The sequence below is a fragment of the Mustela putorius genome, unplaced genomic scaffold, assembly GCF_011764305.1.
Source record: "Mustela putorius furo isolate JIRA1106 unplaced genomic scaffold, ASM1176430v1.1 tig00000585_pilon_pilon_pilon, whole genome shotgun sequence".
Classification (NCBI taxonomy): domain Eukaryota; kingdom Metazoa; phylum Chordata; class Mammalia; order Carnivora; family Mustelidae; genus Mustela; species Mustela putorius.
This window is the reverse complement of record NW_025421424.1, coordinates 113,644-137,657: the sequence shown is the minus strand read 5'-3', so window position 1 is coordinate 137,657 and position 24,014 is coordinate 113,644. Positions and strand designations below refer to the sequence as shown.

The 24,014-nt window shown below is 55.4% G+C and overlaps 2 protein-coding genes and 2 long non-coding RNA genes across 10 annotated transcripts; 1 reads left to right on the top strand and 3 right to left on the bottom strand.

Moving 5' to 3' along the window:
• Positions 1–391: 391 nt before the first annotated feature.
• LOC123392520 lies at positions 392–19,322 on the top strand. Its single transcript, XR_006607239.1, has 3 exons — positions 392–860; positions 15,286–15,866; positions 16,660–19,322. It is a non-coding gene; the product is annotated as an uncharacterized LOC123392520 (long non-coding RNA).
• LOC123392515 (ral guanine nucleotide dissociation stimulator-like) lies at positions 5,996–12,949 on the bottom strand. 7 transcript variants are annotated; one of them, XM_045081799.1, is made up of 7 exons: positions 9,415–12,664; positions 8,835–8,904; positions 8,150–8,221; positions 7,621–7,695; positions 6,947–6,979; positions 6,443–6,564; positions 5,996–6,264 (listed from the first exon to the last, which is right to left on the bottom strand). In XM_045081799.1, the coding sequence occupies exons 1-7, from the start codon at positions 9,747–9,749 to the stop codon at positions 6,228–6,230; spliced, it is 744 nt and encodes a 247-aa protein (XP_044937734.1). In that variant the 5' UTR covers positions 9,750–12,664; the 3' UTR covers positions 5,996–6,227. The 7 variants fall into 7 exon arrangements, with proteins under 7 accessions (XP_044937734.1, XP_044937735.1, XP_044937732.1 ...); XM_045081800.1 differs by lacking the exon at positions 5,996–6,264 and having other exon boundaries at positions 6,450–6,564; positions 6,947–7,002; XM_045081797.1 differs by lacking the exons at positions 5,996–6,264; positions 6,443–6,564 and adding an exon at positions 12,913–12,949 and having other exon boundaries at positions 6,585–6,979; positions 9,415–11,573.
• A 74-nt stretch (positions 19,323–19,396) lies between the features above and the next one.
• LOC123392522 lies at positions 19,397–20,365 on the bottom strand. Its single transcript, XR_006607242.1, has 3 exons — positions 20,346–20,365; positions 19,841–19,962; positions 19,397–19,662 (listed from the first exon to the last, which is right to left on the bottom strand). It is a non-coding gene; the product is annotated as an uncharacterized LOC123392522 (long non-coding RNA).
• A 6-nt stretch (positions 20,366–20,371) lies between these two features.
• LOC123392539 (ral guanine nucleotide dissociation stimulator-like) lies at positions 20,372–23,780 on the bottom strand. The gene is made up of 6 exons (XM_045081978.1): positions 23,727–23,780; positions 23,285–23,500; positions 22,818–22,921; positions 22,238–22,307; positions 21,549–21,620; positions 20,372–21,094 (listed from the first exon to the last, which is right to left on the bottom strand). Exons 1-6 carry the CDS (start codon positions 23,778–23,780, stop codon positions 20,948–20,950), a joined length of 663 nt encoding a protein of 220 aa, XP_044937913.1. The 3' UTR covers positions 20,372–20,947.
• Positions 23,781–24,014: the final 234 nt, after the last annotated feature.

The window sequence follows — 24,014 nt, the reverse complement described above, 5'->3', positions numbered from 1 at the left end:
TTGAGGTTAGGTCTCTTGCCCATGTGTACATTCACACATCACATTTGACTTGTTTTTCTCTTGTTGTTGATGTTGTTGAGTTCCTGGGATCTCTCGCTATTGTGGATATTGAGAACCTGCCAGATCCATGGTTTGCAAACATGCTCTCCCGACTTCTGGACTGTGGACTGCTGCTTTTCCCTTGGTTGATAACGTCATTCAAGTCACAAAGATTTTAAGTGTCCTGAATGTCCCGTGTGTGAGTTTCCTTTTCTTTTCCATCCTGTGCCTTGCAGGCCGTATCCATGAAATCATTGCGCAATCCTGTTTTGTGAAGGTGAGGAAGATGGATGCCGCGGCGCTCGGGAATTCAGAGATGAAACAGGATCGCTGGTGGAGGCAGGCAGCAGCAGCAGCAACTGGAGACGCACAGGCCTGATGCTGGGGTCCTGACCAGATGCGATGGCGCGATGATAGGAATAGGTACGGTGGGCGAGCAGGAGCCGTGTACTGGAAATGGTACCCTGCCCATTTGGGGCAGCACTGTGTGTGGTGATGGCAGCAGTGAGACATAGGACTGGACATGTCCCCAAGCTCAGCCCTTCTTCAAAGGGAGCCTTTTATTGCACCCTGCTCCAGTCCTGTTTGAAGGGTTTCTTAATCCGACGAGGGACATAGACTTCTTCCACGACAAAGGGTGATGATAGTGGTGTGGTGACACCTGTCTCCGAGGAACTTCTCATCCCTCTATCGTGAGCCACTGTGACAGGTGAGCCACTGTCTGGAGTCAGCCGCCAAGAAGGGGTTCGAATGCCTCAAGGACACTGGGAACAACCTCCAAGAGGGACCAGTCTGTCATTGCCATGCTGAGCTGAATTCAGGTAAGACCTTTGTACCGTTGTTGTGTGTTCCCAGTTCATGGTCACGTAGTTCTGCAGGTTCTTCTATGGGAGAGAGGGCAGGGCCGTGTCTGAAGGGGAGCTGGAGAGCTCTGGCACGTCCACGACTGAGATGGAGACCCTGCCCCTAGTCATCCCTCAAGTGAACAAAGGGATGGATGTCATGCAGCATCCACCTTCCAGCCACTACTATTCATGCCACCTTTCTGGAAAACTTGTAGTGAGGCCCTCGGAAAGGATGGAGGGGGCGCACCTGTAGTCGCTCCTGTGGCACGTAGGGATATTACCTGCTTGGGGGTGAGTCACCTTGAAGAAAAAAAGGGTTTGCCCCCTGTCAAGAGTGCTCCGAAATGACTAGAAGGGCATGAGGACTGCAACTGGTGAAAGCCTGTTTGAAAACCTCTCTAGGGCTGAAAGGGGTAGAATGTCCTGAGCATTGCCTCCTCGTGAATAGGCTATGTCATTTCCTTGCTTGAGGGAAGAAAAGAAAAGAAATATTTTCCACATTGAAAATCAAGGGAACACAGAACCTTGGATTGTATTTTGTTGTTGTTGTGTGAAAGTCAGTAAGCCACCGTACAGTACCTCCTCAGCTTCCGAGGTAGTGCCCAGCTGTTCCTCAGTTGCGTTTCGCCCCCAGTGCTCATCCCATCGCATGCCCTCCTTTATGCTCCTGCCCGAATCGTCCCATACCCGCACCCACCTCCCCTCCAGCAACCCTCTGCTTGTTTCTTTGCTTTTTTTTTTTTTTAATTTTTCTTTATTTTCAGCATAACAGTATTCATTATTTTTGCACCACCCCCCCAGTGCTCCGTGCAATCCGTGCCCTCTATAATACCCACCACCTGGTACCCCGACCCGACCTCCCACGCCCCCCGCCCCCTTCAAAACCCTCAGATTGTTTTCCAGAGTCTATAGTCTCTCAAGGTTCACCTCCCCTTCCAGTTTTCCCCAACTCCCTTCTCCTCTCTAACTCCCCATGTGCTCCCTGCTATTTGTTAGGCTCCTCTGCTTGTTTCTTAGGGAAGAGCCTCGCATCGTTTTTCTCCCTCTCTGGTGGCTTCCCATTCAGTTTTCCCTCCCTTCCCCTGTGATTATCAAATGGCTTCATGCATAGGTGGAACTTAAGACCCAGGGCAGGGGATCCCAGTGGGCTTTCTTTCAGTGAGGTTATTGTGTACCTTTCCATGTTTGGCCGCATTTCGCTTTTCCTGGGAACTGACCCATTCCAGTGATATGTGTCCATTGTGTGTGGGGGGGACGGGGGTTCTTCATTCTTGCTCAGGGAGTTGGGATCCTGAAGCTGGCTGTGTCAGGAGAACCTCCTCTGTGTTCCTGTTCCCCTGGTGCCCTTGTGGGGCCTCCCTTTCCTTCTCTGGAAGACGATGAGAGATCCAGTTGTGCAGTGTTTTCCAGAAGGCCCTCTAGCTCCAGTCTTCCAGGGGCTAGAAATAGCCAGCTTTGCTTTAGTCCACCAAACACGGGGTAGCAATATTTCCTTCAACTACTTCATGAGGACACACAACCAAGTAGAATGGAAATACCAGAGGAGCGTAGCTCCAAGGGGACGTGGGTGAAATGCTTTTACGACAGCCAATATCATAGGAAGGTGTGTTTTTTTTTTCTGTGATCACAGAGGTGGGCACTGGCCTTTCCATATCAACAGATGTCACTTTTGTCTTTGGGCTCTTTCACTGATCTTTAATGTGCATTCACGTACAGCCTGAGGAGACCTGATTGGGAAACTCTCAGAGCGTAATCTCATCTTCCATCTCCTAATACCCCCACTTTCAAAGACAATTTTGAAAATACAGTCTAATGGACGTAGAGTATTTTCGTCGTTTCAGTTGAAGAGTAGGGATTCAGGAGTTCTGTATGTGACTCCGTGCTCAGCACAGTAAGTGTCTTCTTAATCCCCACCCCCACTTCCACCCCTCCGCCCACCTGGTTCCCACCAGTATGTTCCCTATATTTGAGCCGGTGTTTTTGATCGCCTCTCTTTCCTGATTCCCTTTATTCTTTTCTGTTTCTGAAAAGTCACACATGAATCAAAGCCCATGTTAACAAAACACCCACGGATGTTAAGTCTTCCGTCTGTATCTTGGTCTGTGTGAATTGTGGAGAAGAGACCACCAGGTTCGGTCCACAGTGGCTCCCAGGGTTCCCCATCCCTGCTCTGTACCTGCCTGTCTCTCCTCTGAGCGGTTGCTGAAAGGTTTCTGACCAAGGGAACATAGGGCAAGAGATGGTCTTTGACAGCTTCAAGCTTTCATGACCAAACCCGTTGTCACTTCCCTGGGACTCTCTTGTGTTCCATCGCTTTCTGCCCCCAGTATCCCGGAACTTGGCAAGCCAGCACTGGTGTTTCGAATGGCCTTGCACAGAGGCCACAGTGGAAGCAGCGTAGGAGTGCCCAGGCTACTAGGGAGAAAGGGACTCAAGCTCAGGATTTCGCTTCCACTGAACAAACTGTCTTTCCTGCCATCCTGCCTCCCTATACTCTGGAGGAGAAGAGGAGGAGAGGCCTGTGGGGGGTGGACCAAGCCCTGCCTGGCTGTTGATCTTCCTGACAATCAAACACCTGTTTGTGGCTGCCAGACGGTTGCCCATCGATCTCTTCCTGGTGGTGAAAGAGAGGACGTTTTGTCCAGTGGTCCGCTGGCAAGTTGTCTCTCCGTGTGCTCCGGGGACAGGTGGCCGGGGCATTAGCTGCGAGCATGCTGGAAGTGCAGAGTGTCAGGTCCCTCCCAGGGGTACTCAGTCGGAATCTGCCCTTTGCCGAGAAACCCTGGGCATCAGAGCCTGAGAGGGTCGTCCCCCCAAAAGCACTGTGGAATGTTCCACAGAGGGAACGCGAATGGGCCACCTTGATCCACCAGCGGGGAAGGGGTGGTTGTTTCCTGGGCCCTTTGGGCCATTTCTCTCTGCCGAGAACCCCCTGAAGGGTTGATTCCCCAGTGGCCCTGGTGGGGATGGTTCTGGGAGAAAGGAAAGAACACCCCCCAGGCTGGGACTTAGAGTCGAGATGGAAGCTAAGCCTGCACCCAACAGCAGGAGCTCCAACTCGCCCAGGCTGAGCGACTGCTCAGGAGCTCTGTGTTGTGCTTTGGCTAGGTCCTTATGTGTCAGCTGATGGTATTGGGGATTTTTTTTTGTGGTGCTGGATCCTGTCTTCTTAGATTCCCTGGCGCTGTATCTGCAAGGTTGGGGACCCTTGGCGTGTCCTTTTGCTTCCATGTAATTTTGGACATCCTCTTTGGATTCCGGGTTGACCCAGTGCTGGTTGGGTAGCATGTAATTGAACTTCCATGGATTCGTGGTCTCTCCAGGGTTGCTCTTAGGGTTCATTTGGCGTTCCGTAGCATCGTGCTGAGAAAAGATGCGTGGGATGATATCCATCTCTTGGAGTTTGTTGAGACTTGGGTTGTGCCCTAACGTGTGATCTACTCTGGAGAATGTTCCATGTGCACTGGAAAGCACTGCGGATGCTGCTGTTTCAGGGTGGAAGGTTCTGCATCTACGTGTTGAAACGGGTGCATCCCTCAAAGCCATAGATTCCTTGTTGATTGTCAGTTTGGATCCTGTGTCCATTAGCAGATGTGGGGTGTTAGAGTCCCCCACTGCATGGTACTGCTGTCAAAGGTGACTTAATTTGTTATGCACTGTTGGATGCCTTTGGGTGCTCCCCTGGTGCGTGTCTACATATTTCGAGATGTTCTCTCCTATTACATGGCCTCCCTTGCGAGGAAGTAGTGTCCTTCTCTGTGGCTTCGTACCTCCCCCCTTCGGTTCAGAGTCTGTTGTGTCTGGAGAGAAGGATTCCTACCCTTGCTTCGTTTCACATCCATTTGCATGATAGATGCTTCTCCCCTGCTCACATTCCCTGTGTGTGTTGGTCTACCGTGTCAGGCGAGTTCCCCATTTCAGACAAGTGAGTGGAACATGGGTGTGTCACCTGGTGGATGATGGAGACCAGGGACTTCAGAACCACCTGGACCTGACAGTGCCCTTGGCCAGCCAGGAGAGTGTGGGGTTTCTCTGGTCAAGGATCCGAACCTTTATCCTGGCAAGGGAGAACCAATCTCTGCTCCATCAGGCCCCAGCCAGGGAGCAGTGGCTACCATGGACCTGACCAAGAGGGTCAGGGGCCTGAAGGGCCCCACGGCCTTGCCAAGAACTGCGTAAGGAAATGCAGGATGGCTGGACATCCTAGCTAATCGGTCAGCATAGATGTGAATAGAGCCAGGGACACCTCCCAGTTTCTTTAGTTTTTCTCCAGCCTCACCCAAAAGAAGCAGGGAAAAGGAATCCAGAGATCCTGGATAAGGATCCCAGGGGGATTCCAGTCTTGGTAAAGGGTGAACCTGGAGAGCCTATAGGGAAACTGAGGACGGGATGTCCTGCCTGCCCTTCTTCTTCCATTTACAAAATATCTTCCTCAGGTTTTGGAGCTTCCACAGGCAGGGTTGGATCTCTTTGCATGTGTTTTCCCTACATCGTGCTGATGCAATTCAGGAGACTGAACTCGACAACCGTCAGTCCCAAATACTGGGTCCAAACCCACACAAGCACACGCACACATAGCATATCCCCAAGGAAGCAAGACATCGTCCTCCTTGCTTTAGAGGGGAGAGAAGCAGCCCCTCTCCTGGGCAGCACATAGTTCTGGGGAGGGGAAGGAACTCTCCAGGACTCTCCTGGTCAGGGTATGTTGCCTTCCTGGGGAAGGACCTGCAACGTCTCCATCTCAGGGGTCCTGAGGGCTGTCTCTGCTGTTTTGCCCAGATGCCTGACACAGAAATGAACCCTGTCCTCTGAGGAAACGGCATTTGGAGGTGCCACCAGTATTGAGTAGTGCCACCAGAAGTGAGGAGGGCTGGCTCCTCTCCTTTCTGCCCCATTGAATAGCTGCTGACTCTGTAAGATTTCTGGGTTCAGGAATGAAGAAGAGAGTCTGTACACGTTGTACATTACCGTAGGAAATAAAAGAACCAAACGCACACGTGGGCAGGTAGAGGAGAAAATAAAAACCTTTATTATTATTATTATTATTACTATTACTATTTTGGTAAGAAAACTTGAATCCCAAGGGTTCTCATTCCTTTTTGTTGTTGTTGTTGTTGTTGTTGTTGTGGTTAAATAACAACCCTTTATTTATATTCAATATTGCCCCCTCCAGAACAAGTAATTCTGTAGGGGAGAGGAAGGGGTGTTGAGCAGCGGATGGGGCTCGTGCACCACAAGTAGCCCAGGGGCCGAGGGGCAATCCTTGGCTCAGCCAGTGTGCACGGGTTCAGGTCTGATGGTGGCTGTAGCCAGTGGTCCTGGTGCTTGTGTTCTGCTGGCCAGCTAGGACCGCGGCTCCAGCTGGCATGACAGGGTGTAGCTAAGGACAGAGGGACACCTGTGAGTTGAGCAGCAGCTGGCATTCAGGAGTCCCTCCCAGGGTTTTCCCACAGCTGGTGTCTGGCTGCCCAGGGAGCCCTAGAAGGAGGATCCCAGGCGGGGCCAGCAGAAAGAGTCCACCCCGCCGTCACCTGACCCAGCTCCTGAGTGGGCCTCACCTGTCATCCTCGCTGAGCCGCTCCACAGCCCAGAACCAGGCCGTGAATGGATGCTGGGGCTCTAGGCAGTAATTCTCTGCCGCCGCCTGGAGCAGCATGATGTCCGTGAGGACTCGGTATTCCTGGGCCGGGAGAGAGGGCACAGGATGCACCCCGAGCCTGGGTGGGGAAGCTACAGGGCCAGGTGAGGGCCGAGCAGCGGGACAGGGGACGGGTCCTGGGTCTTGGCACACATGACCACCCTCCTGCATGCAACTTCATCTGGTCCCAAACTGTTCTCAGAGGCTAGTAGAATTAGCCCCTCCTCCATCAAGGGAAGTTCTCCTTGATGCCCTTCTGGATCCCTACTGACTGACTCGATGGGTCCTGCACTTCATTCTTAGCAACCTGTCCCAGGAAATGGGAGATGGAGGGGAGTGGATGGAGCCAAGCAATGTTCTTCCCAGGGGCGTCTCTGATAGGGGTTGCCTGCCCTTCCCTACAGCCAGGGCTACGTATGCTCACCTTATTCTTTTTGCGGTGGTTGATCTCATTGCCCTGGAAAGCAGACAACCGTTGTCCTTCAGAAAGAGGCCCCCGGTCAGTCCTAGCACCTTACACCCACCCGTTCTGAGGCTGCGCGTAGGCCAGGACCCAGGAGGGGGCCGCCAAGCCACACACACACAATGAGACTGGGGTTAGGGCAAGCCCTGGGGTCCAGAGGAAGGAAGACTGGGGGCTGGTGAAAGGGCTCCAGGTCAGCCCCCTGCAGCACAACAGTCTGTGGTGACTGAAGGGAGCGGCAGACGCCTCAGGCAGGCAGGGCCTGCTGGGCTCCTGAAGTGTGGCTGATGTGCAGGGTCCTGACTTCACTGTCCCCGACAGGCAAGGTCTGAGGGAGAGGCTGCAGCCCATGCACACAGAGCGCATGCAGCTTCACCTTCAGGATGCGCTGGTGCTTGCCCAGTCTTGGGCCACCCGTCTGGGTGCAGACTCCCTTCCCTCAGCACGGAGATGGGCGCAGAGTCCCTTCCCTCAGCACTGAGATGGGCAAGAGATGCCAGTTCTTAGGGGCGGCTGTGAGGCTGTGGGGAAGGGAGGTCTCCGAAGGACTCAGAGCTCAGGGCTCAGTCCGGGGACTCTCTGCTCCCTGTCCTCAGGACTCTGGTCCCTCCTCCACAATCCTCAGGCTCACCCACCTCCAGGTAGTCCTCCATTGCTGTATCCAGCACCACCAGGTCGCAGAGGAAAGTGCCAAGGTATGGGACGACACCCTGTGTCATGAGGGGTAGGTTTGGGATGGATGAGTCCCTGCTGTCTGGTGCCCACAGGGGCCCTCCCCGAAAAGACTTCAGCGTCCTGGCCCACCCCACTTTCCCACATGGAAAAGGGCCTAGGACCCTTAGTTGCTTCCCCTGGATTCGCTTTCCCCTCACCCTCCCAGAACATCAGACTCCTCCTAATCCCCTCCAGGGCCTGCTTTTTGAAATTCAAAAAACCCCTGGCTATGGAGCCCTGGGCCCCTCCCCAGCCCCAAATCCATTCTCTACCCAGCCTGCTAGACTACTTCCTCCTGGTCACTGGGGGAAGAAGACATTGAGCAACTGTGGTGGCAGGAGGTGGAGCTGGAGTGGCAGGTCCCACCTGTCCTGATCTGGATGCTTCTAGCCCTCAGGGAGGAGCCCCTCTCCCCTGGCCTTGGAGGCCCTGTCCCTCAGGCACACTCACCTTCTTGGGCAGCCCCTTCCGCGCTCTCTGCAGCTGCCTCACCAGGCTGGCCAGTTTATTCGAGGGCCGCGTCTAGAGGGGCCAAGGACAAGATCCTTGAGAGCAGAATAGCCTCAGTCCCCTTGCGCCCACCGTCTTTGACTGCAGACCCTAGCCGTCCGACCTACGTCTGCTGATACTGACGCTCCATTCCCCTGAAGCATGCCACGAGTCCTTGTAGAACAATCTCAGCTCCCCCATTCAGTCCATGGGGGACCTGGAGCTTGGAGCCTGGCCTCCCTGAGCCTGTTTTCCCATGGGCAGAAGGGGGAACTCCACCTACCTCCTGTGGTCTCCTGAGCACTCAGGATCCTCTTAGGATCATCATTTTTGTGGCCCACAACCCATCCCCACCCCATCTGTGAGCAGGGGCCTGTCCTCTGGGCTGTCCGCGTTCATGTGGGCCCCCAGGTGGACCTTCTCGGTGGACACAGAGAGACCTGAAATCTAGCCTAGGGAGTGTGGATGGGCAGCACCCGCTTGTCCCAGCCCCAGGGGGAATCTTCAGCCCAGGCTGTCAGCACATTCCTGCCAAAGGCTTCTGCTCCCCGAGGAATGCTTCAGGCCATTCCCTACTTCATCCACACAGGATCATGCCTCCTCACACCCCTCTCCTGTCCTTGGAGCCCTGCACCTCCCGTGCTACCTTGATGAGTAGTTCCCTGCCCTGGGGGTTGTCTTCTCTGCAGAGCTTTTGGAATGTTCGGAAGCTCTTCCTGGAAGAGAGGGAAAGAAGTTAGGCTCAGGGGAGTCCTAAGGTGGCAGGGTAGAGTGCGAGTCCCTTTTCTTGGAGAAGCCCCGCATGTCCACGGGGCTGGCTGAGGGTTTGCTCTGGGCTGCTCTGAGCACTGGGATCTTCGTAGGACATGGGAGGGAGTTCTCCTGGGCGTCCCCCTGGGCGTCCCTTCCCAGCTTAATTGAACAGCTCGGTTTGGGTGGGGTTCTGGCTGAACCATGGGCAGAGACTTCAGTGGCTGCCAAGTCACCACGTGGAAATATGGGATTCAGCTGAGGCCAGGGTGGGGCATGGAGGACATTGGATTTCTCAAGCAAGAGGCCTGGTGGCCTGTTCCCCAGGAAGGCTGAGAGGAGCAGCCCCGGGCCCAGGTCCTTTGGTCGGGGTTTGCTGCCTCCCAGGAGGTCCAAGCTGACTGAGGGGGGCAAAGGACAGGCCTGTGGGAGATCCCGCCTCCATCCTGGTCCCTCCTGCAGAGAAGCCTCCTCACCTGGAAACGTTGTCCCATGTCCTCTGCAGGCGGTGGATGGAGGCACTCTGCAGAGCCGCCAGGATGGCACGCAGGGAGGAGTAGTTCCCTAGGATCTGACAGGCCTGGGGGAGGGAAGAGAAGGAGCTGTCAGTGGGAGAGCAGGAGCCCCAGATGCTCGAGAGCTTTAGTGCCCCCCTCGGTTTAGGGCTCCCCCACGGGTGAAGCTGATGTCCAGGGAGCTGCAGAAGGGCACAGGTCAGCCCTAAAGAGGAACACTGCTGGCGAGAGGGAGGATTTTCCCTCACTGCAAAGGAGGAGTCACGTGGGAACTGAGCGTCCCAACGTTGGGCCATGCCCCCGGGAGGAAGAGCCTAGGGACCACAGGCCTTAGAGCAGGGCCTTCAGCCCTGAGAAGGGAGCAAGACAGAAGAGCAGTTCCCGAGGCTCAGGAGAGCCTCAGGGAGCTGGGCCTCCCACAGCATACCTTGGCCACCCGGATCCAGTGGCCCACCACCACGGCCCTGTCCCGGGCTGTCATGCTTGGGTCGCCAAGGCACGTGGTGACGATGCAGCTGGCCACAGCATTGAACTGGGCGATGGTGGCCCGGACTGTGGGTGCCAGGTGCTCGTTGCCAGGCCTGTTCCTCCGGGACCAGACGGAGCCCAGGCACTGATGGGGCACCACCTTCTTGAACAGCTCCTAGGGGACAGGGGGAGGTGTGTTGAGCCCCACACATGTTCGCCCATGCAAGGCTCATGTCCTCGGGAGGGGTCCCAGGTCAGAGCTGGAGCTCAGGAGGCTGCGAATGTGGCCGGAGCCTGCTTAGAGAGCCTGGACTTCATGCCCCTCTTCTTCTCCGAGGGAAGCCAGTGCGGGATGCCCCAGGAGCCAAGAGAGGCAAGGGAAGGGAGGAAGGCGTGTGCACCCTGATCACTCCATGTCCAGGGGGCCGCTCCAGGTGGTGCTCCCAAGGGGGCATCTCCTCCTCCAAATGCTCCTCCCTGCGGTCCCTGTCTCCTTTCAGGTGCCCATTGTCACCTGGTGGCTGAAAGCATGGCTTTCCGTGTCTAGCCTGTCCTTCAGGACGCATCAGATGCCTAAGCCCGGTTGATGGTGCTCAGGCTCCCAGGCAGATGGGTGGGCGACCCGTGGACGGGATTGCACCCAGGGAGCTGCCCTCCTCCCCGCGGGGGACCAGAGCCTTCCCATTTACGGGCTCTCGCTTCTGACTCATTGCATCTGCGTGGTACCTCTGCCTCAGTCCTTCTCCGTGCCTGTCTCCACAGTCCGCAGCTGGACAGTGAAAGCTCAGGTCTAAAAACCCTGATGGGTTTCCCCGGTCGGTTAGGGCTGCAGCTGAGATCTGGCCCTATATCCTAGGAGTCCACATCAGGGAAAAGCCGGTATAGGGCAGCGGAGAGCAGAAGAAAAGCCGGCCCTGCCCTCCTGCCCTGGGGGCCCAGCTGCTCACCGCATCCATGTAGGTGAGCTGCTCTGCCACCAGCTTGGGAGGGAAGTCCAGGAGGTCAGGCTCCTTCTCTTTGAGCCGCTTCTTGGGTTGGCAGGATGCCTCTGCGGCTGGAGTGGGCTCAGTGGCAGCTGAGACAGCTGGCGTGCAAACTCCCAGGCAAGCCGATGGCCCAGCCGTCTGTGCCTCAGGACCCGGCGACCATCCGTAACCTAGGAGCCCCTGTTCCAGTTCTGGAGCAGCCGGTGGAGGGGAGGCTGGCTCGGACCCTGAAGGTGATGGCTGATGCAGAGCCAGGGTTGCCTCTCGCTCCATGGGAGGCTCTTTGGCCGGCTCAGCTGCTGGAACGCGTCGCATAGCGGACACGGGGGTGGGAGTAAGGGGAACGATTCAGCCACATCACTGACACTCCATGTGCCTTTCCCTGAACAGGACGGACCCCGTGGCCTTTCAAGGAATACCCAGCCCATGAGCCCCATCCCAGATGGCCTTCCCAGCTTGCAATGCCCCTTACCCTCCGCCTCAGCCTCTGTGAGCTGCAGAAGTTGCCGCTGCCTCAGCGGAACGGGGGCATGGGTGTTCAGGTCCCGGTCATGCCACGTGACGTGCACATAGGCCCCCTTGACCTCCACATGGGCAGTGTGCAGGGACTGCCCGATATCCTGCCGTGTCTGCTCGGGCCAGGTTCCCAAGATGGGACACAGAGTGCTGGGGAAAGTCAAATGTGGGGCAGAGTCAGAGACCTGGCCTGCCCTTCCTTTTCCACGCTACTCCCACAGCACCATTCTTTCGGTGTGGGCCCCACAGAATGGCGCCAGCCCACGTGCAACCCCTCTGGAGCTGTCCTTGCTGACTGCTGACCACGTGGGATGAGGGAGGGACCTCCCATAGGTCTGTCCTTTGGCCCCTCAGTCATGCATCCTCCCTGCGGACCAGTGTCTGGGCTTTGGTTGGAGGCCGACGGCTGAGTGGTCCGGTCCCCACCCTTTCTGTCCTTGGCCCCACTGGCGGTGGTCGGCGGAGGTGGGTATGGATAGGGGCAGGCGGAGCAAGAATGGACCATCCAAGGGATGGCTGTTGTAGGCACCAACTCAGCCCACAATGGGCTCTGCTTCCCAGAGTGCTTGGCATCCCGTCCACACCTCTCTCGGACTCTTTGGCTTCTTCAGAGGAAGCCGCCCCACTGAGCTCTCCCGTGGAAATCGAGAGTCCTGGGAGATCCATGGTTCTGAACATCCCTCGCCAGCAACATCCCCTGTCGCCTCCCACCCTGCTCTGTGGAGGCAGCAGGACCTCCTCTGGCACCCAAAGACCTATCCTGTTCTTCCTTGATCGTAGAGGTGCATCCTCGTGGTCCCAAGAGAGGTGGATCCATTCTTCCCTAGAGTAGGTCACAGAGATGCCCCATCTGATGAACGCTAGACATGCGTGCTTAGGATGTGGAGAGTGCCTATGTGACCCTGGGACGAGAATGGAGACCCAGACATTGTCTCTACGTTACCCATTCACTGCTCTTGGTGACTAGAGAGTGCCTGCATTCCTAGGTGCTTAAGAGCCATGATTGAATGAAATCATCCCAAACAAGACTTTGCAAATCCTGAGTGGCCCTTGGGCTGCTCTGCCTGCTCCCAGTGTCCCCTCGACCTGGGCACATAAAGGACCACAGTCAGGAGCAGCTAGATGGCATCTCAGAGGTCCTTTGCCAATAGGCAAGCTGCCAGCTTTCCGTTTCCTTTCTACAGACCCAGAAGGACCACAGGCCTGTGAGGGTTGAGCCTGAACGCGTCTTCCCTGGAGAGGGAAATTCAGCGCGAAGATGCCCAGCATGTCCAGCAGCCCTTTCTGCAGAGCCGGGCCCCAGAGAGGCGCGTGCCATGTTTCCTCCCATGACTCCCTGCAGTCGCCCTACGAGGTTCATCCTCTTAGCACCTCCACTTTTCCGGACAGGAGAGGGAAAGTCAGAGAGGTGCAGTGACATTCCCAAGACCTACACAACTAGTAGACGGAAGGCTCCCCCTTGTGCTGGCTATATGGGGTGGGCACTCACCTCGGGAACTGCTGATCCAGGACCTGCTGGGCTGACGTGTGAACATCTGATAGATGGAGCACATGGTGGTGACGTTTGAGAGGCTTCTATCCGGGAAGGATAGCAGCAGGGAATGTCCCCATCTCTGCACTGCGCCTTCTCTGAGCGCCAGCATCGTGCAGGCCTCGTCCGGGGACAGGGATGATGCCTTTTCCAGCAGGCAGACAAGGGGGCGGGGTGGGGGAGCAACATAGTCAGCTTCAACGCTCCATCTCTAGACTGTGGGACCCTCCATACTGTGTTGCACAGTGACTTGTCCCAGTGTGCATTCCCACGGATGGTGTCCAAGGGTTCCCTGTTCTCCGTGTCCTCACCGGCATTTGTTAGCTCCTATGCTCCCAACCAACAATCTACCGTAGGATCCCAGAGTTCCACGCCTGGGAACATACTCCTAGACAGCCAAGGAATATGTCCAAGAACTCCCTGCGCCCACCCCCATGGTCAAGAATCCTTGTGAACACCACTTATTCTGGTCATTCTTTTAGGGCCTAGGAAAATGAAGTCATTGTGTTGTGTAGCTGAGACGTGCACAGTGCTCGATGTCAGTTCTTTCAATCCAACTGGGGCCGAAAATATTTTACTATTCATAATGAGCCTCAGGAAAGTTGACTTGGTAAAGGAATGACACGTAAGCAAAACTGGAAACAGCAGAAGCTAAAGTCAGTAGATGACGACAGGCATAGGAACACCCAAGGCCCTTGCATCAACAATGGGTTCTGAGTGGGGGGGAAAAAATCAGGGAAGGAAAAAATCAAGCAGACGAAGGAGAATGTTCATTTTTGGGTTCTGTTTCCAAACATGATCAAGGAATAACAGGCCTCAAGAAATTAACTCTGAAAAATACCTTCTCACATAAAGTTGTCCCGGGTGGGGCAATTCTGGTTTTCAACCTCGAAGTAGGCACAGAAGGACATTTTGTTGGCTCCATGTTGTCTCAAGGAAAATGGCAGAAGTCGAATGGCTGAGAGAGGACCTACCTGGAAAGGGTATAAAGGGCCAGATGAAGTGGTCCTGTGTTCATTTCTCCATCTTTGCAGCTTTTCAGTGCAATTTATTTTTAGGTCGTGAAGTCCATGAAGTTCACGGAGTACATTCTAAATGTCTTAAAAAGCATTAATGTCTTTGTCCAAGCTCCCTGGAACCCACCTTCCCATCTCCTTGGCATCTTGTCCATCTAAAGCTCTTTAGCGTGCGTCAGACTCTTCCCGCGAGCGCCTCCTTCCAGCCCTTGGCAAACACCATTCTACTTTCTGTCCTTCGGAATCCACTCTAGGTAGGTCCTCAGAGTGGAGTCAAAGTTGGTTATCTTCATGCATACTCCTCTCACTTAGCATACCCTCCTCAACGTTCGCCCACGGGGGTGGCGCATGTCAATGTTTTTTTGTCCTCTTTAGCGAATGAATACTATCCCAACGTCTGTATATACAACATCTGTTCCTCCCTGGACAGATACTTGGATTGCGTTCATGGGTTAGCTTTTAGGAACCATGCTGCCATGAGAAGGTGTGCTCAGATAAGTCTCCAGGACCACACTATCCTGTTCATGAATGTGGGTACCTAGCACAGAAGGGCAAGTACTAAAACACACGGTAGTGCGAAAGTTGATTTTTTAAAAACAGTTTATTCATTCATTTGTCAGCATGAGAAAGAGGCATGCAGAAGCAGGAGAAGTGGCAGGCAGAGCAGGCAGGGGAGAAGCAGGCTCCCGGCTGAGCAAGAAGCCCGATGCGGGACTCCATCCCCGGATCCTGAGACCGTGACCTGAGCCGAAGGCAGGCACTCAACAGACTGAGCCACCCAGGTGTCCCACTAAAGTCGATTTTTGGGAAGAGCTGTCATACTGATTTCACAACCCTACCCTTAAACATTCCTACCACACCCAATCAGCAAGGTTCCTAATTCTCTCTATCTTTGCCATGGCTTGGTCTTTTCCTTTCTCCCGAGTGTTTTGTTTTGTTGTGCTTTGCTTTGTTGTGTTTTGTTTTGTTTTTCTTTTTCCATGGGGAGCCAACCTCATGGATGCATAAAGGTATCTCATCGCTTGCAATTTCGTTCCTTGCGTATAGCTTTGAGGTTAGGTCTCTTGCCCATGTGTACATTCACACATCACATTTGACTTGTTTTTCTCTTGTTGTTGATGTTGTTGAGTTCCTGGGATCTCTCGCTATTGTGGATATTGAGAACCTGCCAGATCCATGGTTTGCAAACATGCTCTCCCGACTTCTGGACTGTGCTTTCCCTTGGTTGATAACGTCATTCAAGTCACAAAGATTTTAAGTGTCCTGAATGTCCCGTGTGTGAGTTTCCTTTTCTTTTCCATCCTGTGCCTTGCAGGCCGTATCCATGAAATCATTGCGCAATCCTGTTTTGTGAAGGTGAGGAAGATGGATGCCGCGGCGCTCGGAATTCAGAGATGAAACAGGATCGCTGGTGGAGGCAGGCAGCAGCAGGAACTGGAGACGCACAGGCCTGATGCTGGGGTCCTGACCAGATGCGATGGCGCGATGATAGGAATAGGTACGGTGGGCGAGCAGGAGCCGTGTACTGGAAATGGTACCCTGCCCATTTGGGGCAGCACTGTGTGTGGTGATGGCAGCAGTGAGACATAGGACTGGACATGTCCCCAAGCTCAGCCCTTCTTCAAAGGGAGCCTTTTATTGCACCCTGCTCCAGTCCTGTTTGAAGGGTTTCTTAATCCGACGAGGGACATAGACTTCTTCCACGACAAAGGGTGATGATAGTGGTGTGGTGACACCTGTCTCCGAGGAACTTCTCATCCCTCTATCGTGAGCCACTGTGACAGGTGAGCCACTGTCTGGAGTCAGCCGCCAAGAAGGGGTTCGAATGCCTCAAGGACACTGGGAACAACCTCCAAGAGGGACCAGTCTGTCATTGCCATGCTGAGCTGAATTCAGGTAAGACCTTTGTACCGTTGTTGTGTGTTCCCAGTTCATGGTCACGTAGTTCTGCAGGTTCTTCTATGGGAGAGAGGGCAGGGCCGTGTCTGAAGGGGAGCTGGAGAGCTCTGGCACGTCCACGACTGAGATGGAGACCCTGCCCCTAGTCATCCCTCAAGTGAACAAAGGGATGGATGTCATGCAGCATCCACCTTCCAGCCACTACTATTCATGCCACCTTTCTGGAAAACTTGTAGTGAGGCCCTCGGAAAGGATGGAGGGGGCACACCCTGTAGTCGCTCCTGTGGCACGTAGGGATATTACCTGCTTGGGGTGAGTCACCTTGAAGAAAAAAAGGGTTTGCCCCCTGTCAAGAGTGCTCCGAAATGACTAGAAGGGCATGAGGACTGCAACTGGTGAAAGCCTGTTTGAAAACCTCTCTAGGGCTGAAAGGGGTAGAATGTCCTGAGCATTGCCTCCTCGTGAATAGGCTATGTCATTTCCTTGCTTGAGGGAAGAAAAGAAATCATCCCGTATTTTCCACATTGAAAATCAAGGGAACACAGAACCTTGGATTGTATTTTGTTGTTGTTGTGGAAAGTCAGTAAGCCACCGTACAGTACCTCCTCAGCTTCCGAGGTAGTGCCCAGCTGTTCCTCAGTTGCGTTTCGCCCCCAGTGCTCATCCCATCGCATGCCCTCCTTTATGCTCCTGCCCGAATCGTCCCATACCCGCACCCACCTCCCCTCCAGCAACCCTCTGATTGTTTCATTGCTTTTTTTTTTAATTTAATTTTTCTTTATTTGCACAGAGGCCACAGTGGAAGCAGAGTAGGAGTGCCCAGGCTACTAGGGAGAAAGGGACTCAAGCTCAGGATTTCGCTTCCACTGAACAAACTGTCTTTCCTGCCATCCTGCCTCCCTATACTCTGGAGGAGAAGAGGAGGAGAGGCCTGTGGGGGTGGACCAAGCCCTGCCTGGCTGTTGATCTTCCTGACAATCAAACACCTCTTTGTGGCTGCGAGACGGTTGCGCATCGATCTCTTCCTGGTGGTGATAGAGAGGACGTTTTGTCCAGTGGTCCGCTGGCAAGTTGTCTCTCCGTGTGCTCCGGGGACAGGTGGCCGGGGCATTAGCTGCGAGCATGCTGGAAGTGCAGAGTGTCAGGTCCCTCCCAGGGGTACTCAGTCGGAATCTGCCCTTTGCCGAGAAACCCTGGGCATCAGAGCCTGAGAGGGTCGTCCCCCCAAAAGCACTGTGGAATGTTCCACAGAGGGAACGCTAATGGGCCACCTTGATCCACCAGCGGGGAAGGGGTGGTTGTTTCCTGGGCCCTTTGGGCCATTTCTCTCTGCCGAGAACCCCCTGAAGGGTTGATTCCCCAGTGGTCCAGGTGGGGATGGTTCTGGGAGAAAGGAAAGAACACCCCCCAGGCTGGGACTTAAGAGTCGAGATGGAAGCTAAGCCTGCACCCAACAGCAGGAGCTCCAACTCGCCCAGGCTGTGCGACTGCTCTGGAGCTCTGTGTTGTGCTTTGGCTAGGTCCTTCTGCGTCAGCTGATGGTATTGGGGATTTTCCTTGTGGTGCTGGATCCTGTCTTCTTAGATTCCCTGGCGCTGTATCTGCAAGGTTGGGGACCGTTGGCATGTCCTTTTGCTTCCATGTAATTTTGGACATCCTCTTTGGATTCCGGGTTGACCCAGTGCTGGTTGGGTAGCATGTAATTGAACTTCCATGGATTCGTGGTCTCTCCAGGGTTGCTCTTAGGGTTCATTTGGCGTTCCATAGCATCGTGCTGAGAAAAGATGCGTGGGATGATATCCATCTCTTGGAGTTTGTTGAGACTTGGGTTGTGCCCTAACATGTGATCTACTCTGGAGAATGTTCCATGTGCAATGGAAACCACTGCGGATGCTGCTGTTTCAGGGTGGAAGGTTCTGCATCTACGTGTTCAAACGGGTGCATCCCTCAAAGCCATAGATTCCTTGTTGATTGTCAGTTTGGATCCTGTGTCCATTAGCAGATGTGGGGTGTTAGAGTCCCCCAGTGCATGGTACTGCTGTCAAAGGTGACTTTAAGTTTGTTATGCACTGTTGGATGCCTTTGAGTGCTCCCATGGTGCGTGTCTACATATTTCGAGATGTTCTCTCCTATTACATGGCCTCCCTTGTGAGGAAGTAGTGTCCTTCTCTGTGGCTTCGTACCTCTCCCCTTTGGTTCAGAGTCTGTTGTGTCTGGAGAGAAGGATTCCTGCCCTTGCTTCGTTTCGCATCCATTTGCATGATAGATGCTTCTCCCCTGCTCACATTCCCTGTGTGTGTTGGTCTACCGCGTCAGGCGAGTTCTCCATTCAGACAAGAGAGAGGAACATGGGTGTGTCACCTGGTGGATGATGGAGACCAGGGACTTCAGAACCACCTGGACCTGACAGTGCCCTTGGCCAGCCAGGAGAGTGTGGGGTTTCTCTGGTCAAGGATCCGAACCTTTATCCTGGCAAGGGAGAACCCATCTCTGCTCCATCAGGCCCCAGCCAGGGAGCAGTGGCTACCATGGACCTGACCAAGAGGGTCAGGGGCCTGAAGGGCCCCACGGCCTTGCCAAGAACTGCGTAAGGAAATGCAGGATGGCTGGACATCCTAGTTCCTAGGTCAGCATAGATGTGAATAGAGCCAGGGACACCTCCCAGTTTCTTTAGTTTTTCTCCAGCCTCACCCAAAAGAAGCAGGGAAAAGGAATCCAGAGATCCTGGATAAGGATCCCAGGGGGATTCCAGTCTTGGTAAAGGGTGAACCTGGAGAGCCTATAGGGAAACTGAGGACGGGATGTCCTGCCTGCCCTTCTTCCATTTACAAAATATCTTCCTCAGGTTTTGGAGCTTCCACAGGCAGGGCTGGATCTCTTTGCATGTGTTTTCCCTACATCGTGCTGATGCAATTCAGGAGACTGAACTCGACAACCGTCAGTCCCAAATACTGGGTCCAAACCCACACAAGCACACGCACACATAGCATATCCCCAAGGAAGCAAGACATCGTCCTCCTTGCTTTAGAGGGGAGAGAAGCAGCCCCTCTCCTGGGCAGCACATAGTTCTGGGGAGGGGAAGGAACTCTCCAGGACTCTCCTGGTCAGGGTATGTTGCCTTCCTGGGGAAGGACCTGCAATGTCTCCATCTCAGGGGTCCTGAGGGCTGTCTCTGCTGTTTGCCCAGATGCCTGACACAGAAATGAACCTGTCCTCTGAGGAAACGGCATTTGGAGGTGCCACCAGTATTGAGTAGTGCCACCAGAAGTGAGGAGGGCTGGCTCCTCTCCTTTCTGCCCCATTGAATAGCTGCTGACTCTGTAAGATTTCTGGGTTCAGGAATGAAGAAGAGAGTCTGTACACGTTGTACATTACCGTAGGAAATAAAAGAACCAAACGCACACGTGGGCAGGTAGAGGAGAAAATAAAAACCTTTATTATTATTATTATTATTATTATTATTATTACTATTACTATTTTGGTAAGAAAACTTTAATCCCAAGGGTTCTCATTCCTTTTTGTTGTTGTTGTGGTGGTGGTGGTTAAATAACAACCCTTTATTTATATTCAATATTGCCCCCTCCAGAACAAGTAATTCTGTAGGGGAGAGGAAGGGGTGTTGAGCAGCGGATGGGGCTCGTGCACCACAAGTAGCCCAGGGGCCGAGGGGCAATCCTTGGCTCAGCCAGTGTGCACGGGTTCAGGTCTGATGGTGGCTGTAGCCAGTGGTCCTGGTGCTTGTGTTCTGCTGGCCAGCTAGGACCGCGGCTCCAGCTGGCATGACAGGGTGTAGCTAAGGACAGAGGGACACCTGTGAGTTGAGCAGCAGCTGGCATTCAGGAGTCCCTCCCAGGGTTTTCCCACAGCTGGTGTCTGGCTGCCCAGGGAGCCCTAGAAGGAGGATCCCAGGCGGGGCCAGCAGAAAGAGTCCACCCCGACGTCACCTGACCCAGCTCCTGAGTGGGCCTCACCTGTCATCCTCGCTGAGCCGCTCCACAGCCCAGAACCAGGCCGTGAATGGATGCTGGGGCTCTAGGCAGTAATTCTCTGCCGCCGCCTGGAGCAGCATGATGTCCGTGAGGACTCGGTATTCCTGGGCCGGGAGAGAGGCACAGGATGCACCCCGAGCCTGGGTGGGGAAGCTACAGGGCCAGGTGAGGGCCGAGCAGCGGGACAGGGGACGGGTCCTGGGTCTTGGCACACATGACCACCCTCCTGCATGCAACTTCATCTGGTCCCAAAAACTGTTCTCAGAGGCTAGTAGAATTAGCCCCTCCTCCATCAAGGGAAGTTCTCCTTGATGCCCTTCTGGATCCCTACTGACTGACTCGATGGGTCCTGCACTTCATTCTTAGCAACCTGTCCCAGGAAATGGGAGATGGAGGGGAGTGGATGGAGCCAAGCAATGTTCTTCCCAGGGGCGTCTCTGATAGGGGTTGCCTGCCCTTCCCTACAGCCAGGGCTACGTATGCTCACCTTATTCTTTTTGCGGTGGTGTTGATCTCATTGCCCTGGAAAGCAGACAACCGTTGTCCTTCAGAAAGAGGCCCCCGGTCAGTCCTAGCACCTTACACCCGCCCGTTCTGAGGCTGCGCGTAGGCCAGGACCCAGGAGGGGGCCGCCAAGCCACACACACAATGAGACTGGGGTTAGGGCAAGCCCTGGGGTCCAGAGGAAGGAAGACTGGGGGCTGGTGAAAGGGCTCCAGGTCAGCCCCCTGCAGCACAACAGTCTGTGGTGACTGAAGGGAGCGGCAGACGCCTCAGGCAGGCAGGGCCTGCTGGGCTCCTGAAGTGTGGCTGATGTGCAGGGTCCTGACTTCACTGTCCCCGACAGGCAAGGTCTGAGGGAGAGGCTGCAGCCCATGCACACAGAGCGCATGCAGCTTCACCTTCAGGATGCGCTGGTGCTTGCCCAGTCTTGGGCCACCCGTCTGGGTGCAGACTCCCTTCCCTCAGCACTGAGATGGGCGCAGAGTCCCTTCCCTCAGCACTGAGATGGGCAAGAGATGCCAGTTCTTAGGGGCGACTGTGAGGCTGTGGGGAAGGGAGGTCTCCAAAGGACTCAGAGCTCAGGGCTCAGTCCGGGGACTCTCTGCTCCCTGTCCTCAGGACTCTGGTCCCTCCTCCACAATCCTCAGGCTCACCCACCTCCAGGTAGTCCTCCATTGCTGTATCCAGCACCACCAGGTCGCAGAGGAAAGTGCCAAGGTATGGGACGACACCCTGTGTCATGAGGGGTAGGTTTGGGATGGATGAGTCCCTGCTGTCTGGTGCCCACAGGGGCCCTCCCCGAAAAGACTTCAGCGTCCTGGCCCACCCCACTTTCCCACATGGAAAAGGGCCTAGGACCCTTAGTTGCTTCCCCTGGATTCGCTTTCCCCTCACCCTCCCAGAACATCAGACTCCTCCTAATCCCCTCCAGGGCCTGCTTTTTGAAATTCAAAAAACCCCTGGCTATGGAGCCCTGGGCCCCTCCCCAGCCCCAAATCCATTCTCTACCCAGCCTGCTAGACTACTTCCTCCTGGTCACTGGGGGAAGAAGACATTGAGCAACTGTGGTGGCAGGAGGTGGAGCTGGAGTGGCAGGTCCCACCTGTCCTGATCTGGATGCTTCTAGCCCTCAGGGAGGAGCCCCTCTCCCCTGGCCTTGGAGGCCCTGTCCCTCAGGCACACTCACCTTCTTGGGCAGCCCCTTCCGCGCTCTCTGCAGCTGCCTCACCAGGCTGGCCAGTTTATTCGAGGGCCGCGTCTAGAGGGGCCAAGGACAAGATCCTTGAGAGCAGAATAGCCTCAGTCCCCTTGCGCCCACCGTCTTTGACTGCAGACCCTAGCCGTCCGACCTACGTCTGCTGATACTGACGCTCCATTCCCCTGAAGCATGCCACGAGTCCTTGTAGAACAATCTCAGCTCCCCCATTCAGTCCATGGGGGACCTGGAGCTTGGAGCCTGGCCTCCCTGAGCCTGTTTTCCCATGGGCAGAAGGGGGAACTCCACCTACCTCCTGTGGTCTCCTGAGCACTCAGGATCCTCTTAGGATCATCATTTTTGTGGCCCACAACCCATCCCCACCCCATCTGTGAGCAGGGGCCTGTCCTCTGGGCTGTCCGCGTTCATGTGGGCCCCCAGGTGGACCTTCTCGGTGGACACAGAGAGACCTGAAATCTAGCCTAGGGAGTGTGGATGGGCAGCACCCACCCGCTTGTCCCAGCCCCAGGGGGAATCTTCAGCCCAGGCTGTCAGCACATTCCTGCCAAAGGCTTCTGCTCCCCGAGGAATGCTTCAGGCCATTCCCTACTTCATCCACACAGGATCATGCCTCCTCACACCCCTCTCCTGTCCTTGGAGCCCTGCACCTCCCGTGCTACCTTGATGAGTAGTTCCCTGCCCTGGGGGTTGTCTTCTCTGCAGAGCTTTTGGAATGTTCGGAAGCTCTTCCTGGAAGAGAGGGAAAGAAGTTAGGCTCAGGGGAGTCCTAAGGTGGCAGGGTAGAGTGCGAGTCCCTTTTCTTGGAGAAGCCCCGCATGTCCACGGGGCTGGCTGAGGGTTTGCTCTGGGCTGCTCTGAGCACTGGGGTCTTCGTAGGACATGGGAGGGAGTTCTCCTGGGCGTCCCCCTGGGCGTCCCTTCCCAGCTTAATTGAACAGCTCGGTGTGGGTGGGGTTCTGGCTGAACCATGGGCAGAGACTTCAGTGGCTGCCAAGTCACCACGTGGAAATATGGGATTCAGCTGAGGCCAGGGTGGGGCATGGAGGACATTGGATTTCTCAAGCAAGAGGCCTGGTGGCCTGTTCCCCAGGAAGGCTGAGAGGAGCAGCCCCGGGCCCAGGTCCTTTGGTCGGGGTTTGCTGCCTCCCAGGAGGTCCAAGCTGACTGAGGGGGGCAAAGGACAGGCCTGTGGGAGATCCCGCCTCCATCCTGGTCCCTCCTGCAGAGAAGCCTCCTCACCTGGAAACGTTGTCCCATGTCCTCTGCAGGCGGTGGATGGAGGCACTCTGCAGAGCCGCCAGGATGGCACGCAGGGAGGAGTAGTTCCCTAGGATCTGACAGGCCTGGGGGAGGGAAGAGAAGGAGCTGTCAGTGGGAGAGCAGGAGCCCCAGATGCTCGAGAGCTTTAGTGCCCCCCTCGGTTTAGGGCTCCCCCACGGGTGAAGCTGATGTCCAGGGAGCTGCAGAAAGGGCACAGGTCAGCCCTAAAGAGGAACACTGCTGGCGAGAGGGAGGATTTTCCCTCACTGCAAAGGAGGAGTCACGTGGGAACTGAGCGTCCCAACGTTGGGCCATGCCCCCGGGAGGAAGAGCCTAGGGACCACAGGCCTTAGAGCAGGGCCTTCAGCCCTGAGAAGGGAGCAAGACAGAAGAGCAGTTCCCGAGGCTCAGGAGAGCCTCAGGGAGCTGGGCCTCCCACAGCATACCTTGGCCACCCGGATCCAGTGGCCCACCACCACGGCCCTGTCCCGGGCTGTCATGCTTGGGTCGCCAAGGCACGTGGTGACGATGCAGCTGGCCACAGCATTGAACTGGGCGATGGTGGCCCGGACTGTGGGTGCCAGGTGCTCGTTGCCAGGCCTGTTCCTCCGGGACCAGACGGAGCCCAGGCACTGATGGGGCACCACCTTCTTGAACAGCTCCTAGGGGACAGGGGGAGGTGTGTTGAGCCCCACACATGTTCGCCCATGCAAGGCTCATGTCCTCGGGAGGGGTCCCAGGTCAGAGCTGGAGCTCAGGAGGCTGCGAATGTGGCCGGAGCCTGCTTAGAGAGCCTGGACTTCATGCCCCTCTTCTTCTCCGAGGGAAGCCAGTGCGGGATGCCCCAGGAGCCAAGAGAGGCAAGGGAAGGGAGGAAGGCGTGTGCACCCTGATCACTCCATGTCCAGGGGGCCGCTCCAGGTGGTGCTCCCAAGGGGGCATCTCCTCCTCCAAATGCTCCTCCCTGCGGTCCCTGTCTCCTTTCAGGTGCCCATTGTCACCTGGTGGCTGAAAGCATGGCTTTCCGTGTCTAGCCTGTCCTTCAGGACGCATCAGATGCCTAAGCCCGGTTGATGGTGCTCAGGCTCCCAGGCAGATGGGTGGGCGACCCGTGGACGGGATTGCACCCAGGGAGCTGCCCTCCTCCCCGCGGGGGACCAGAGCCTTCCCATTTAC

Bases quoted from the DNA above. Each gene is read 5' to 3' on its own strand.
- LOC123392515 (XM_045081797.1), bottom strand. From the start codon at position 9,749: ATGGCCCAACGTTGGGACGCTCAGTTCCCACGTGACTCCTCCTTTGCA. The intron at 8,905-9,414 runs GTGAGGAGGCTT...CCTCTCTTCCAG, and splicing joins ACATGGGACAACGTTTCCAG to GAAGAGCTTCCGAACATTCC. The intron at 8,222-8,834 runs GTAGCACGGGAG...TGGCCCCTCTAG, and splicing joins GCAGGGAACTACTCATCAAG to ACGCGGCCCTCGAATAAACT.
- LOC123392539 (XM_045081978.1), bottom strand. From the start codon at position 23,780: ATGCCCCCTTGGGAGCACCACCTGGAGCGGCCCCCTGGACATGGAGTG. The intron at 23,501-23,726 runs GTGCACACGCCT...CCTGTCCCCTAG, and splicing joins CTGGACATGGAGTGATCAGG to GAGCTGTTCAAGAAGGTGGT. The intron at 22,308-22,817 runs GTGAGGAGGCTT...CCTCTCTTCCAG, and splicing joins ACATGGGACAACGTTTCCAG to GAAGAGCTTCCGAACATTCC.